The sequence below is a fragment of the Podarcis pityusensis genome (genome assembly GCF_964106645.2).
Source record: "Podarcis pityusensis genome assembly, chromosome: 12".
Lineage (NCBI taxonomy): Eukaryota > Metazoa > Chordata > Lepidosauria > Squamata > Lacertidae > Podarcis > Podarcis pityusensis.
In genome coordinates, this window is record NC_138037.1 from 20,941,533 (window position 1) to 20,957,419 (window position 15,887).

General features: G+C 44.7%; 1 protein-coding gene and 1 long non-coding RNA gene across 2 annotated transcripts; both read left to right on the forward strand.

Annotated features, from left to right (window-relative positions):
* The first annotated feature begins 1,361 nt into the window (after window positions 1–1,361).
* On the forward strand, window positions 1,362–7,301 carry LOC308459695 (patched domain-containing protein 3-like). The gene is made up of 4 exons (XM_080975280.1): window positions 1,362–2,148; window positions 3,198–3,319; window positions 4,367–4,512; window positions 5,342–7,301. The coding sequence occupies exons 1-4, from the start codon at window positions 1,387–1,389 to the stop codon at window positions 6,922–6,924; spliced, it is 2,613 nt and encodes an 870-aa protein (XP_080831406.1). The 5' UTR covers window positions 1,362–1,386; the 3' UTR covers window positions 6,925–7,301.
* Window positions 7,302–8,696: 1,395 nt separating this feature from the next.
* On the forward strand, window positions 8,697–15,018 carry LOC308459714. The gene is made up of 2 exons (XR_013978290.1): window positions 8,697–8,845; window positions 13,905–15,018. It is a non-coding gene; the product is annotated as an uncharacterized lncRNA (long non-coding RNA).
* Window positions 15,019–15,887: the final 869 nt, after the last annotated feature.

The window sequence follows — 15,887 nt, forward strand, 5'->3', positions numbered from 1 at the left end:
TGCATATGCTATTGTCAGTGTTACTGGTTTCATGTCCCTTTGGCATGAGAATCTTGACTCCATATCCATGATCAACCTTGTTCATCCATGATAACCTTGTTGTCTGTCAAAGGTAGCCCCACGTAGGGTGCATTGCAGTAGTCCAAGTAGGCAGCTGTTCCACCATTGTGAGCATCCTTGCGCTATAAATGTCATCCATATCTTTAGAACCATTTTGAGGAGAATGTTTCTAGTTATTTTTTTCAGGTCTCTTCGTGGTCTCATTTTTATTCCTGTATTTTTAACATTCTTTGGGTTTTGTGGTGGGATTTTCAGGCAGACAGAACCAAAACAATAGCAAGGGCACTGAAAATTCACCCAATGTTTAAGGAAAAAACTGTTTATATGCAAACATGATTGAGGAACTTGGCTTTTAGATGACAACATTATGAAACTACCTAGCGTCAATATGGGAAGGTACACCAAAGCTACCTTCAGCTAAAGCCAATCCATCTCTCCTCTGAAGGCCTTGAAATTAGATATAGCTTGTCAACCCAAAGGAATATGATCCATTTTCCCTTTCTACTAATCTTCCTATTTATAGATGACTGTTTGAAGCCATTCTGTATCAACATGCTGCAGTACTTGCATTCTAATCTTAGCAGAAACTCCTGGCCTCTCATCCTGTGTGTCAGTGTCTAAGCTGTCGCTTGGGGTGGGGGGCGTGTATGTGTGTGCACAGTCTGCAATGGACAGCATGAAGTCAGAGGGCAGCACGGGATTAGAGGGTAGGCAGAGGGCAGATTTGTAGGCGACCTCCCTAAAAGAAGCTTAACAACTTTTGGATGCACCCGCCCCAAAGGTGGGGTGTCAGGCCCAAAGGTGTAACTCACTATTCCCACTGTGTTGTAGTTGTCACCAATACACTTACTAAGAGAAAATCTTTATTAAATCTCATATTTAATACATCAGCATTTTACACCCAAAGTTTATAGAGCTTAACTCATGTCGACTCTAACTGCTTGGGATGGAAACCTTCAGTTCCTGCTGCGAATATCTTTCCCATTTCCAACAACGCAAAAGATTTGTTGCACAAAAAGTGGACATTGCTAGATAGACAGAAGGCGAGCCCAAGCAGGGGCCGAAGAGGGCCAGCCCTGCTTTCCCCATATATGACGTCCACCCCCCACTGCCGCCCCTCCCGTCCAAGTCTGCAGCGCCTTGGGAGCCGGAGCAGAAGGAGGCCACGGCGGGGGGCGCGTGGAACTGGAACGCAGCACCGCCTGGCGAAATAACGCCCGCCGGGCAACGGACGGCGGCGCCCACCCTCCGACGGCGCGCCGGGAAGAGCGGCCGCACCACGCAGAGCAGCCGCCCCGCGGCCCGGACGTCGCGGCTGCCTGGGCAATGGCGCCCCGCGGCTGCCACACGGACTGCGTGGAGCGGCCCCTGTCGCGCGCGCTCCGCTGCTTCGGCGCCTTGGTGGGCGCGCACCCGTGGCCCTTCCTGCTGGCGCCCGTGGCGCTGACCGTCGGGCTGGGCACGGGCTTCGTGATGCTGAGCAGCCGCGAGGCCAACGACATCGAGGGCCAGTACACGCCCGTCGGGGGCCCCGCCAAGGCGGAGCGTTGCTTTATCCGGACGCACTTCCCGACGGACGACGCGCGGCGCTTCTCCCCGCAGAGGCTGAGCACCGAGGGCTCCTTCGCCTCCTTCATCGCCGTGGCCTCCGCCTCCGGGGGCAGCGACTCGGTGCTCACCAAGGCGGCCTTCACGGAGCTGCTGGAGCTGGACTCGGCGGTGCGGGCCATGACCGCCGGCGAGCGAAACTTCGCGGACCTCTGCGCGCGCTGGAACAACACTTGCCTGAGCCCCAACCCGCTGATCACCGCCGTCGAGGGCGACGCGGCCGCCATAGAGACGCTGCTGCCCGCGCTCACCTTCCCGCTCTACCAGAGCCACGTGTTCCTGGGCTACTTCCTGGGCGACGTCGTGCTGGGCCCGGGAAATGGCACCGCGCGCCCCGTCCGGGCAGCCCGGGCGATGCGCCTCGTCTACTTCTTCCAAGAGGACGGAGCTTCGCAGCGACAGGCCAGCAAGGTCTGGATCGAGACCTTTCTGGAGCGCATCCCCGTCGTGCTGGGCACTATGAACCTCCATTTCACCCGGGTAAGCGCCGCGCGTGCACGTCTCGGAAGGCGCGCAGCTCCAGGCAGACCGCTTTGCGACGGCGCTGCCTTGTGCTCCGCAGTTGCGCCCTTAGTTTTGATAAAAAGCCGTCGAGGTTCTCAAGCGTGGGTTGGCTTTCCTCGCCCGAAAGGCTCCTAGGGCAATAGAAGCAGCAGGACAGGCCCTGCCCCAGCCTTGCCATCCAAAAGCCGGGACGGAAAAGGGATGCGGAGGAAGCTCAGAGCTGCGCTGACTCTGTGGCTTATATGTTAGGATGGGGCTAGCTAGCACCTGCAGGATGCAACCCTCCCCTTGCATAACAATATAATAACGAATTTATATGCATACAGCCAAGGGTGCCAACTTGAATAAAATATTGTGGGGCCCAGGTAAATAGACATCAGAGGGCTCTTCAGGCCTGAGATCAGAGTCCAGCGTTATGATTAAGATGCACGTGGGTGCCATGACCTATATTCTCTAACCTCAAAAATACACATTTTAAAAATATGCATATCCTTTATTAAAGAATGGCTTGGTGCTCTGAAGGGGAGCAGTGGAAGATGAGCAACCACTGGAAACCTTCCCTCCCTCCATACCCAGAATGAGCAAAGGCAGAGCTTTAAATCAGACCACCCTCAATCTTTTAGATTATATTAAACTAATATGTAAGAGGAATTCTTTTTTTAGGCTTCAGTCCTATGTCTGCTAAACATGGAAGTAAAATGTGATGTACTTCTCAGTGGACACATGTAGGGTTGCTGAAATTAAACAGGCTTGAAAAAACTGGGCAGAGAGTTTTTTTAATTATTGTGCAAAAAGTATTTCCATGGAATGAAGATGCCACTTTCTGGAGCTTCCAACTAACTGTTGTTGTTGTTGTTGTTGTTGTTTTGTTGTTGTTTACATAATGCAGTGAAGGAAATTACAATATAACCATTCATTTTATGATTTTTCTTAGCCAGCCTTGATACCCTCCAGAATATTAAGCTACATCTTAAGAGATCTATTATGCAATAGTTTGTCTTATTCTTTCTTTCCTCACTTGGCAGGTGACCTATTTTTCCTCAGAATCCAGACAGAAAGAATTTGGAAAAATTACCAAGCGCGTGATCCCATTGGTTTCTGTCACATATTTTTTAACAATATTCTTTTCCATTGTATCATGTGCAAGGTAATCTCCCCACCTTAATTCTTTGGAGAGGGAGGGAAAATCCCTGTCCCCCCCACCCCACCATCACAGGTAGATCTGCAATAGTTAAGTGAAGTATTGTAGATGGATAGATCTGCTTAAAGAAATCCCAGTACAGTGGTACCTCGGTTAAGAACTTAATTTGTTCTGGAGGTCCGTTCTTAACCTGAAACTGTTCTTAACCTGAGGTACTTTAGCTAATGGGGCCTCCCGCTGCTGCCACACTGCTGGAGCACGATTTCTGTTCTCATCCTGAAGCAAAGTTCTTAACCCAAGGTACTATTTCTAGGTTAGTGGAGTCTGTAACCTGAAGCGTCTGTAACCCAAGGTACCACTGTATTGAAAGCTAATTGGGAAAGTGTCACTCAGCAAATGAAGTGAAAGTCTCATGAAAAACACTGCAGCAAAATGGAGTCAGAGATCTGGCCCAAATGTAGGCCTACTATGTAGAGTGAAGCCCACTAGTAGACGGAAGAGGCAATGTTCTCAATAGCTAGAGTGGCTTGTTCACTCTCTGTTAGTTTCAATTTCTCAAAGTTACTGTTTCTATTTATTCCTCCCCACCCCCACATAATATTTTCTTGATTTAGTATGTATTTTTCAGTTCTTATATTGTGAACTCCCCTGTGATCATTGGGTTGAAGGGCGGTATATAAATTTAATAAAAGTTAATAATAAAAAGTGCAATAATAACAAAAATAAAACAAATTAAAAATGTAACCTATGAAACGTCACAGCCCGTAAAAACCAAAGGACAAAGGTACAGCACAGTTCCAAAGAGATAATAAAGTGTTAACCCATACAAAGGTTTCCTTTACAAATCATAAAGATAAGTTTCTTAAAAATGCAAGTATTCGCCATCTGTGAACTCCATCATTATTAAACCCTAGAGTATTTCTATTTCTTACAGTTGTAAGAAATACGTGCAACTGCTGTGTGGCACTGTCATTTTGTTCAAGGAAGCTGCAAATTGGCACATTACCACGGAACTCTGAACCCAAACATAATTCTTCTTTATCTGCTTTACAGGATGGATTGTGTACGGACAAAAATTTGGATTGCAATTTTTGGGGTGATGTCAGCAGGATTATCTGTTGTCAGCAGCTTTGGATTACTGCTGTTTTGTGGGGTGCCATTTGTTATCACAGCCGCAAATTCACCCTTTCTTATACTTGGTAAGTGTATACATTCCTCATGCCGCCTTATCCATTGGGCTTTTGATGGATGTGCCTAAAGTAGGTATTGGGCAGTAATTCCATATAAATCTGTGATCGCTTGGAGAATTTAATGCTAATTCTTGTTTTTTTATTTGAAATTGCATAAGCAGAAAAGTTTTATATCACATGTGTTGCAGGGGGCGGGGCCAGATGTCTCTTCCAATCTCTTCCAACACTATAATTCTATGATGCTGTCAATGGGCATATGCACACATTTTTCATCACACGCCTTCAAAACATTTATTAGCAAAGGGCAGATCTGGACTTGATTGCTCCTCCTACAGGAGGGGAATGTGGCCAGAATGAAAACCTGTGTGGAACAAGGAAAGCTTGCTTTGTGTGCAGTGTGTTTACGCAAGCCAATGCTTTTCCATCCCTGCTGTTATAAATTCCTGAACGTTCTTTGTAAAGCACTCAAATATCATTTTATAAAGAAAAGTAGGTTTCCGATTTGTAAATACAGCCATACCTCGGTTCTCAAATGGAATCCATTCCAGATTCCGAAACTGTTCAAAAACCAAGGCGCGGCTTCTGATTGGCTGCAGGAACTTCCTGCAGACAATCGGAAGCCACGTCAGATGTTCAGGTTCTAAAGAACGTTCGCAAACCAGAACACTCACTTCTGGGTTTGCAGCATTTGGGAGCCAAAACGTTTGAGTCGCAAGGCGTTCGAGAACCAAGGTACCACTGTCAATAAATGACTAGGTGTGTTTCCCTAGTAAATATCCATATTGTTCTCCTATGGCATGTTTGGAACTGGTATGTTAAATATTTTTCTATTCTTCAGGGGTTGGTGTTGATGACATGTTCATCCTCGTGTCCTGCTGGCAGCAGACTAAAGTGAAGAAGGGAGTCACAGAACGGATGGCTGACACCTATGCAAAGGCAGCTGTCTCCGTTACCATCACAACACTTACCGACGTTTTAGCCTTCTACATTGGAGTTGAAAGTTCCCTTGTGTCTATTCAGTCATTTTGTTTGTATACGGGCACAGCCTTTGTGTTCTGCTACATCTACAACTTGACTTTCCTTGGGGCAGTTCTTGCTCTTAATGGCCGAAGAGAAGAAAGCAACAAGCATTGGCTCACATTCAAGAAAGTGATGGATAAGCCTCAGGATTCAAAGAGCCATATGTATAACAGGTGCTGTATAGGAGGGGCTTTCGACGAGTCCACTGGAACAGAGACTGAACATCCCATGTATGGCTTCTTTAGAAATCACTATGCCCCCTTCCTGATGCACACCAGGACCAAGTTGTCTGTGGTAGTCCTGTATCTGGCATACCTGGTTAGTAGTGTTTACGGGTGCAGTCAACTTAAAGAAGGTATAAATGTTCGACACCTAGCTGTAGATCGTTCTTATGTCGTTGCGTATTATGACTCAGAAGAAAAACATTTTACTGAGTATGGCCCAAGGCTCATGGTTGCTGTTACAGAAAGCATACCATATTGGAATTCATCTGTCCGTGCAGATCTAGAGAACTGCATGCAGTTGTTTGAAGAGTCCTCCTATGTGGATAAGAGATTATCGGAGTCATGGCTGAGAACTTATGAAATGGTTGCAAAAGGGGCATCTTTAAATTTAGATGACCGTACGTCATTTATGACTAACTTAAAGACTCTTTTCCAAGCAAATCCAGAGTATGAGTGGGATGTTAATATTAGTGCTACTGAAATAGTTGCATCACGGTTTTTCATACAAACCGTCAATGTTACTACTGCAGTACATGAGAAAAATCTTTTAAACCAAATGAGACAACTTGCTGAGGACTGTGAGACGCCACTATTGGTTTATCATCCAGCTTTTATATATTTTGATCAATTTGCTGTAATAATGGAATACACCATTCAAAATGTTTTGATTGCTGCTGGTGCCATGTTAGTAACTTCCTTGCTGCTCATCCCCAATCCTCTTTGCTCTCTGTGGGTAACATTTACTATTGTATCTGTTTTTGTCGGTGTTACTGGTTTCATGGCCCTCTGGAATGTGAATCTTGACTCCATATCTATGATCAACCTTGTTATCTGCATAGGGTTTTCAGTAGACTTCTCTGCTCATATTTCCTATGCCTTTGTTTCCAGTGAGAAACCCAAAGTGAACGACAAGGCAGTGGAAGCTCTCTACCGCCTTGGTTTCCCTATCCTACAGGCCGCTGTTTCCACCATTGTGGGCATCCTGGTGCTGCCCATGTCATCCACTTACGTCTTTAGAACCTTTTTTAAGATAATGTTTCTAGTTATTTTTTTCGGGTCTCTTCACGGTCTCGTTTTTATTCCTGTATTTTTAACGTTCTTTGGGTTTTGTGGTGAAGTTTCAAACAAAGAGGACCAAAACGATAGCAAGGGCATTGAAAAATCACCCAGTGTTTAAGGAAAACATTGTTCATATGGAAACAAGATTGAGGAACTCCATTTTCTAGAAGGAAATGTTATGGGGAAACTGAGGTTTTAGAATGAAAAATGGAACTAGTGATTGTGAACATGGAAGGAAAAACCATAATCAATCTATATTGCCTGTAAATAGCTTGTTAAATTGAAGGAATATGTTCAGTTGTTCCTTACGTTCCATAGCTATCTAATCTTCCTGTTTATGTTATGTAAATACATTACTTGGTGTAAAATTTTCACTTGAAATGTGTTGTGGTTTGTTACAAGACTCCAAAACAATACATGTTTATTTGGCAAAGCATATTTCAGTCATTTGCTGATAGTATGGTACACCCAAAATAAATTAATGTGGGATAGAGATTGCTCAGGTGACTGTTTGAACTCATTCTGTAACAACATGCTGTGGCGATTGCCCTTTAATCTTAGCAGAAACTCCTGGCTTCTTGCCCTAGCTGTTCCTCAGGTTCTAAGTCATGGCAGCGGCAAAATGAAATGAAACGATATAATATATGTATAAGGGGATGCGGTGTGGAAAGGAGAGAGCACTGTCTGCGTTGATGGTGGTGGTATGAATGCTTCTAAGAGGCAAATCAAGAAATCCCTTTTCAACTGGAGGTGGTTGTATTCTGAGATTCCCCCGGTCCAGAATTCTTTCCCATAAGTAGAAGACACAGGACAGTCAATGTGAAGTTTGGCAGCAGGGAAATTCCAACAGCACGGAATCTGGATTCTCTTCTTTGTGAGAAGGGAATTTCCATGTTAAGACAGGGCAGTGTGAAACTTCAATATTACAGTACTGTATTCATTTTTGCAGGGATGCGGGTGGCGCTGTGGTCTAAACCACAGAGCCTAGGGCATGCCCATCAGAAGGTTGGTGGTTCGAATCCCCGCGATGGGGTGAGCTCCCGTTGTTCAGTCCCAGCTCCTGCCCACCTAGCAGTTCGAAAGCACGTCAAAGTGCAAGTAGATAAATAGGTACTGCTCCGGTGGGAAGGTAAATGGTGTTTCTGTGCGCTGCTCTGGTTCGCCAGAAGCGGCTTAGTCATGCTGGCCACATGACCCGGAAGCTGTCTGCAGACAAACGCCGGCTCCCTCAGCCAGTAAAGTGAGATGAGAGCCGCAACCCCAGAGTTGTCCACGACTGGACCTAAGGGTCAGGGGTACCTTTACCTTTACTTTTATTCATTGTTGCAGTATACAATGTAAATAGGGAGTAGAAAAGCTTCCCTTCTGGACGACATTCTGAGTGGGGGAGCACACGCCAGTGGTGGGCAGGGCCGGGGCAAAATGGATGGAAGGCAGAAAGTAAATTTTACCTCAGGACAATAGGCTAATTTCTGCACATACACAACACTCTCTTATATTCCTCCAAAGAATTCTGCTCTGAGCGGACACAGATACAGAAATTCCCTCCATTCAGGTGTTAACTCAGGTTCAGGAATGGTGAACACAAACCAAATTTGTTCACATAATTTATTTACCCTTTTAAATCCACAGATTATGCATAACTGATGTGAGCCACAAGAGGAAGAGGCTACTGTTGCACTGAGGTCTTTCTTGCAATACTTTTTATTACTAATTTCACATAATCAGACCAATGGTCTGTCTATATATATATATATATATATATATATATAAAATTTTTCATTTTTTAACAGTGTTCTTATACATTTAAAACATTTTCAATTTTTTCACACCTGAGATTTCTTGAATCCCCAGACTTCCCCCCACCTCACCCCCTGCTTTCCAATATTTATCTATTTTTCTGTTGCATCTTATTACATTTTTCAAACTCATTTTAAATCCTTTTCTTAAATTTAGTCTTATTACATTATAAGTGTTACAATAATCCTGCTAAAGTTTTAAAATATCTACAATGATCTTTGTGTTGTTTAGTCGTTTATGTTGGTTTCTGCTTTCCTTCACTGTGCAGCGAAAGGGCTTGTCACGAGACAGGTGTTTACATTCCACAGTCTGTACTGTTGGAGTTTCTCACGGGAAAGGGAGACTGGATGTGACGTACACTGGTTTCCTGTTTTTCACTGTACTTTGCTGTTTCACTTAGTGATTCTCTCCGAGCTGTCGAGGAGAGAGGATGCATTTCTGCTCCAGCAGAGGCAAGATGTCTTTCTGTAATATACCAGCTTTGAACTATAAATAAAGCAACCAAGAGTATGCAGCACGTACTCCTCATCCTTCCGCTGGGCACGGGACTCTGTTTTAAATCAACACGTGGTTATGGGCTCCAGAAGTCGAATCGGAGTGCCGGCAAAGGATCGGAATGCAGAGGGACAGATCGGATCGGAATCTGCTCTGCGCGTAAAAGTGATTGATGAGGTATGTGCTACTGCTCCGGGCAGCCTGCCAGCTTCTAGTTAATGGCTTTATGGCTTTATGGCTGGACTTTGATCTTTTAAAGCCGGTTTTGCCGGGAATAGGCAAAAGGCTCCCAGGCACAAGTCACTATGCTGGGGAAATCGAAAGTAACTTTTAAGTGCGCTTTTGGAATAAAGCAGCTGCAGCAGTGACGCAGCAAGATTTAAAGCAGCATATATGACGCTGAAGGCTAATGCCAGAGTCATGATGGCCCTTCAGGATGCTTGTGGGATTCCTAAGCTCAACAAGAAAAATTATGCCGACTGGGTTCTGTATGCAGAGGCAATTCTGCGGAAAGAGGGTTTGTTTGAGGTGATTACAGAAACCCCCCCAGTTCCAGTTACAGATGCATGGGAAGCTAAGGATTCCAAAGCAAGGGGAACTCTTACATTGATAGTATCCCCGGAAGAGCTCTGTCTATTGCGTGATAAGACCTCAGCCAGAGAAATATGGGACGCTTTGAGAGAGGCTCACTTAAGGACAGAAGCTGGATCCACTATGTTTTACTTTAACAAGCTGCATAATATGGCTCTTGCTGAAGGTGGAAATGTGCGTTTACATCTGATGGAGATGCAAAATCTGAGACATGAGCTGCAACAGAGAGGACTCAACTTTCCAGAGGCTGTGTATTCTTTCATGATACTACAATCTTTGGGTTCAGGTTGGGAGTCTGTTGCAACCCAGATTGCTGTGCAGCCAACCGCTCAGCTAACAGTGGACTATGTAACTGCCGTGATTTTAAATGAAGCAGATCGCCGGGGTGCTAGCTGCATGGGCAAGGGGGAGTCTTCACAGACGTCATCCCATAGTGCAGTGGAACCACCAGATGGCGCCAAAGCTTTGAAGGCAGTGAAATGCTACTCGTGTGGACGTCTAGGCCATATGAAGAGGGAATGCAGATATCCCAGGGCCAAGACAGAGCAGCGCAGCGAAAGCTCATCGCGCGGAAAAGGCCGAGGCAAAGGCAAAGGTCCGGTGTCTAGGACAACGCAGCACAAGGCTATGGTTTCACGCTTCACTCCAAAGGTTGCAGAGGTCCAGAAGACGTCTAGATCTTTCTTCGTTGTTGATTCAGCGGCAACCCACCACATGTGCAACGATAAGAGACTGTTTGTGTCTTTTACACCGCAGGAAGGTGCGATTCACCAGGCGGATGACCACACTATTCCCAGTAAAGGCTACGGAACTGTTGTTCTTCACAGTTTGGACTTATCGATACAAAATGTGCTTTACGTGCCAGACGCCAAACATAATCTGCTCAGCGTTGGACAGCTGAATGAGCGGAACATTGACGTTTCCTTCAAGAACAGGAAGTGCATCATCACAAAGAAAAATGATTATGTATTGCATGCTGAATATGTTGATCGTTTGTTTGTTTTGTATTATGATGATGTTGTGCAGGATGACACTTGTTGCATTGCAGGTTCTAACAAAAGTTTGCATGCAGAATGTATTCACGATTTTCATAGAAAATTTGGTCATTTGCATTTTGAGGCAGTATCTAAAATGCCTGCCTTGGTTGAAGGTATGACTATTAAACCCTGCAGGTACCACATGAAGTGCAAAGCATGCGCAGCAAACAAGGTGAAAATGGCTGCGAAAGGTAAGGTGTCTAGTAGGCAAGCTACGGAACCATACCAGGTTGTTCATGCTGATTTAGTTGGACCACTAGCGCCCTCTTTGGGTGGAAATAGATACTTCATGGTTCTCATTGATGCATTTTCTAGATATATTTTAGTGTACAATCTCAAGCAGAAATCAGAGGCTTTTCCTAGGTTCAAGGAATTCTGTGCTTGGTTGGAAAATGTGCACGGTAAGAAGATAAAGACTCTTTTCACTGATCGCGGGGGGGAATTCACTTCTCAGCAGTTTGAAGCTTTTCTGACTGAGAAAGGAATTCAACACGATTTGTCTAGTCCTCGCTCGCCATGGCAGAATGGACTTGCGGAAAGGGCAAATCAGACATTGCTTCAAGGGTTAAAAACCTTGCTGCATGATGCCAATCTTCCAGAGAGTTATTGGGCCGAATCTCTCTCGTGTTTTGTTTACAGTTACAATCGCAGGTTATCTTCAGCGATTGGTTGTACCCCCTATGAGAAGATGTTTGGCAAGAAGCCATACATCAAACACATGAAGATTTTTGGTTCTGACATGTGGGTTCGCTCACCGCAAAACTCCAAGTTAGACAAGCGTGGATTGCATGGTATCTTTCTAGGTTATCAGAAAGGGTCTTACAGAATAATGATGACTGACTCTAAGACAATTAAGCTCACGAGAAGTGTTGAGTACAATGCAAAGTGGGGGGAGAATGTGGGAATTTTCCAATGTTATCCTGATGACGGTGATGAGACTGAGGATAGTCAAAAGCAACCACAACAACCCACACCCACTGATGAAGGTTCTGAGTCTGAATCTGAAACTGAATCGGGTGATTCAGAGGATTTCAAGAGTGCGAAAGCCTCTATGCGACCCTCTGAAAGCTCTGATCAAGAATTGGAGGAACCATTGTTCATAGTAGGTCGTTTTTCTCCTAAGAAGGAAGAGGAGAGTGTTGAAGACTTAAGGCTAATTCGTAGGTCACAGAGAGCCACAAAAGGCAGACCTCCAAAGAGATTTGCTGATGAGTTTGCTACGATAGCAGTAACAGCTGTTAAAAGCTCCAAGAAGGTATTTGAACCTTCAAGTTTCCAAGACATCCAGGGTTTGGATTCAAAGGAAGCTGAGCCATGGTTAAATGCCATGAAGGCTGAGCTTGATTCCTTAGAAAGGAACAAAACATGGGAGCTAGTTCCAGTAGTTCCAGGAATGAAACTGCTTGGAAGCAAATGGGTCTTCAAAGCGAAGACAGATCAAAATGGCAAGATAGTCAGACACAAAGCCAGATTGGTAGCCAGAGGTTTTGCACAGGTACCAGGTGAAGACTATCACGAGACCTATTCACCGACAGTGAGATATGAAAGCATTAGGCTTATGCTCAAGCTAGCTGCAGAGGAAAATCTACACATTAGTCACCATGATATTAATACAGCTTTTCTGTACGGATCTCTGGATGAATCACTTTATATGCTTCCACCTGATGGCGTACAGGTAAAACAGGGATTTGTTTGTGCTCTGAAGAAATCCCTTTATGGTCTCAAACAAAGTGCACGGTGTTGGCACACAAAACTCACTGAAGTATTGTTTTCTCTAGGTTTTCAGCAAGGGAAAGCTGATCCATGTGTATTTGTCAAAGAGGAGGGGCAAAAGAAACTGTACTGTTTGTTTTATGTTGATGATTTATTATTCTTTTGGAAAGATGTCGCAATGTACAATAACGCCCTAGCTCAACTGAAAGAGCACTTTGACATGAAAGATCTTGGTGAGGTAAACAACTACCTATCTCTGGAAATAGAGAGAGATCAAGATGGTAACATTCTAGTACACCAGTCACGGAAAATTGCTGATGTGTTAAGCAAACTAAATCTGATGGATGCTAACCCTGTAGACACACCGATGACAACAGGTTATCAGGTAGATGACACTGAAGAAGCATTTTCTGACACTACACTGTACAGAAGTGTGCTAGGCAAGCTAAACTTCATTGCCAGATGTTCAAGACCAGACATTGCTGTTAGCTGTAATTTGCTAAGCAGACAAGTCAACAATCCTAGTGTCAAGGATTGGAAAGCTCTGAAACGCATAGCGCGGTATTTGAAAGGCACTATGCATTACAGACTGAGATTTAACAATCAGAAGTCTGGTGGTCTTGAGATATTTGCAGATGCAAGTTTTGGAAGTGACACTACAGACAGGAAAAGTACGTCTGGAGTTTGCTACATGTACAATCAAGGTCTGTTTGATTGGTCATGCAAGAAGCAAACAACAGTTAGTTTAAGTACTTGTGAAGCCGAACTGAATGCACTATCGTATTCACTTAAGGATTGTGAATGGTTAGTACAATTGTGCAAAGATATGAAAATTCCTGTCAAATGTCCAATCCAGGTTTACCAGGACAACAAAGCATGTTTGGCTTTGCTGAAGTCTGAAGGTTGTAAGCAAAGCACGAAGCACTTGCAATTAAAGTTGCAGCATGCTAGGGAATGTATTCAGAAGGGACTCGTAACGGTGTCCTATATGCCAGGTAATGAAATTCCTGCTGATGTATTGTCCAAGATTGTATCAAGGGATCAACACTGTACCTATGTGCAGAAGTTGGGTTTGTACTGATATTGTACGAACACGCTGCCCAGTGATGTTCACAGAAAGGGGGAGGATGTTGGTTTCTGCTTTCCTTCACTGTGCAGCGAAAGGGCTTGTCACGAGACAGGTGTTTACATTCCACAGTCTGTACTGTTGGAGTTTCTCACGGGAAAGGGAGACTGGATGTGACGTACACTGGTTTCCTGTTTTTCACTGTACTTTGCTGTTTCACTTAGTGATTCTCTCCGAGCTGTCGAGGAGAGAGGATGCATTTCTGCTCCAGCAGAGGCAAGATGTCTTTCTGTAATATACCAGCTTTGAACTATAAATAAAGCAACCAAGAGTATGCAGCACGTACTCCTCATCCTTCCGCTGGGCACGGGACTCTGCTTTAAATCAACAGTTTAGTCATGTCTGACTCTTCGTGACCGGACAATGATCTTTAAGGTACTCTTAAAAAAAATTCCCACTCTTTGCTGAATTTCTTGTCATCTTAGTGTCTGATCTTCATGGTCATTTTTGCCATTTTGGTATAGTCCATCATAATGGTTTCCCTTTGGTTGGGACCTTCTCTTCCTTCCATTTCTGGGCAAAAAGCATTCTTGCAGCTGTCGTCACATACATAAACAATCTTTTAAAGTCCTTTGTTATTTCTCCTATTATTCACAATAAGAAAGATTCGAGGTTTTTTTGGCAAAGTTTGTCTTAAACATTTTTTCCCCCAGTTCATTATATATTATTTCCCAGAATTCTTTTGCCAATCTGCATGCCCACCACATGTGGTAGAACGTGCCTTCTTTTTCCTTACACTTCCAGCATAAATTGGAAGTGTTTTTATACATTTTGCTAATCATATAGGAGTCAAATACCAATGGTACATCATTTTCATATAGTTCTCTTTCAGCGCACAACAAGCCGTAAATTTTAAACCCACTTTCTGCAACTTTCCCCACAAGTTAAGTTGTATATTATATCCAATATATTTTGCCCAGTGTATCAAATCAGACCAATGGTCAAGCCCTTCTCTAAACTGGTGTGTTTTACTTACATCTGCAGTACTTTTCCTTTTAATTTTTTGTCGTTCCAGGACAGACACCCTCCCAAAAGCGGAGGCATGTTATTGGCCCAAAGGTGTAAACACACTGTTCCTATTTCACTGTGGTTGTCACCAACACACCTGCTAAGAGTAAATCTTCTTTATTAAACCACATCTTTAACCCCTCAGCACTTTACATCCCAAGCTTTATACCGCTTAACTCACAAGTCGACTCGCATCGTGCACGTAACTGTGCTTGGGGGATGGAAACATTCATTGCTGGTATCGCCTCTGCAAATATTTTCACCATTTCCAACAGATTTGTTTGGCCAAAGGGCATTCCCCAGTGCCAGATTTACGTATAAGCTAAACAACCTATAGCTTTGGGGCCCTCTCTCTTGGAGGCCCCCAGAAAATTTAAAGGGGAAAAACCTGTACATTTCCAAAATATAAGATAAAAAACAAAATAAAACCTATATACAGCAACAGTGTTTTGTGTTGTGTAGGCTCCTATGATGCAAGTACAGTGGTACCTCTCGTTGCGAACAGGATCCGTTCCGGAGCCCCGTTTGCAACATGAGCAAAACGCAAACTGCAGCAGCACGTGCGGGTTGCAATTTGCCGCTTCTGCGCATGATGTCATTTTGCGCGTCTGCGCATGCAGCGAAACCTGGAAGTAACCCTTTCGGGTACTTCCAGGTAACCACGGGACGCAACCTGAAAAAACATATCATGAAGCAAACGTAACACGAGGTATGACTGTAATGGGCCCCGCCTGCTAGCCCGCTCCCTAAAATATCACTGGTTTGCTCATTTCTATATATAGGGTGCCCACGTTCTGCATGGACTGGTTGCATAGCAACATGTGCAAATGGCTTTAGATACCTATTAGGTCCATAAATTACCATATAGCATATGTTCAACATGAGGGACGCGGGTGGCGCTGTGGGTTAAACCACAGAGCCTAGGACTTGCTGATCAGAAGGTCGGCGGTTCAAATCCCCACGACGGGGTGAGCTCCCGTTCCTTGGTCCCTGCTTCTGCCCACCTAGCACTCCAAAAGCACGTCGAAGTGCAAGTAGATAAATAGGTACCTCTCCGACGGGAAGGTAAACGGTGTTTCCGTGCGCTGCTCTGGTTCGCCAGAAGCGACTTAGTCATGCTGGCCACATGGCAATTTGTTGTTGGCAAAGGGCACAGAAAGGGCCCCATTACCTTCAGTAGCTCAGGGCCTCATCAAACCTAAATCCAGCCCTGGCATTCCCAGATGGAACGCGAGCCCGAGCAAGGGCAGCCGAGGGCCAGCCCCGCTTCCCTGATACGATGCCCGCTGGGCCTTGGGCGTCCGAGCAGGA

Coding starts and splice junctions, on each gene's coding strand:
- LOC308459695 (XM_080975280.1), top strand. CDS start 1,387: ATGGCGCCCCGCGGCTGCCACACGGACTGCGTGGAGCGGCCCCTGTCG. Junction 2,149..3,197: donor TGAACCTCCATTTCACCCGG/GTAAGCGCCGCG, acceptor CTCACTTGGCAG/GTGACCTATTTTTCCTCAGA. Junction 4,513..5,341: donor TTCACCCTTTCTTATACTTG/GTAAGTGTATAC, acceptor TCTATTCTTCAG/GGGTTGGTGTTGATGACATG.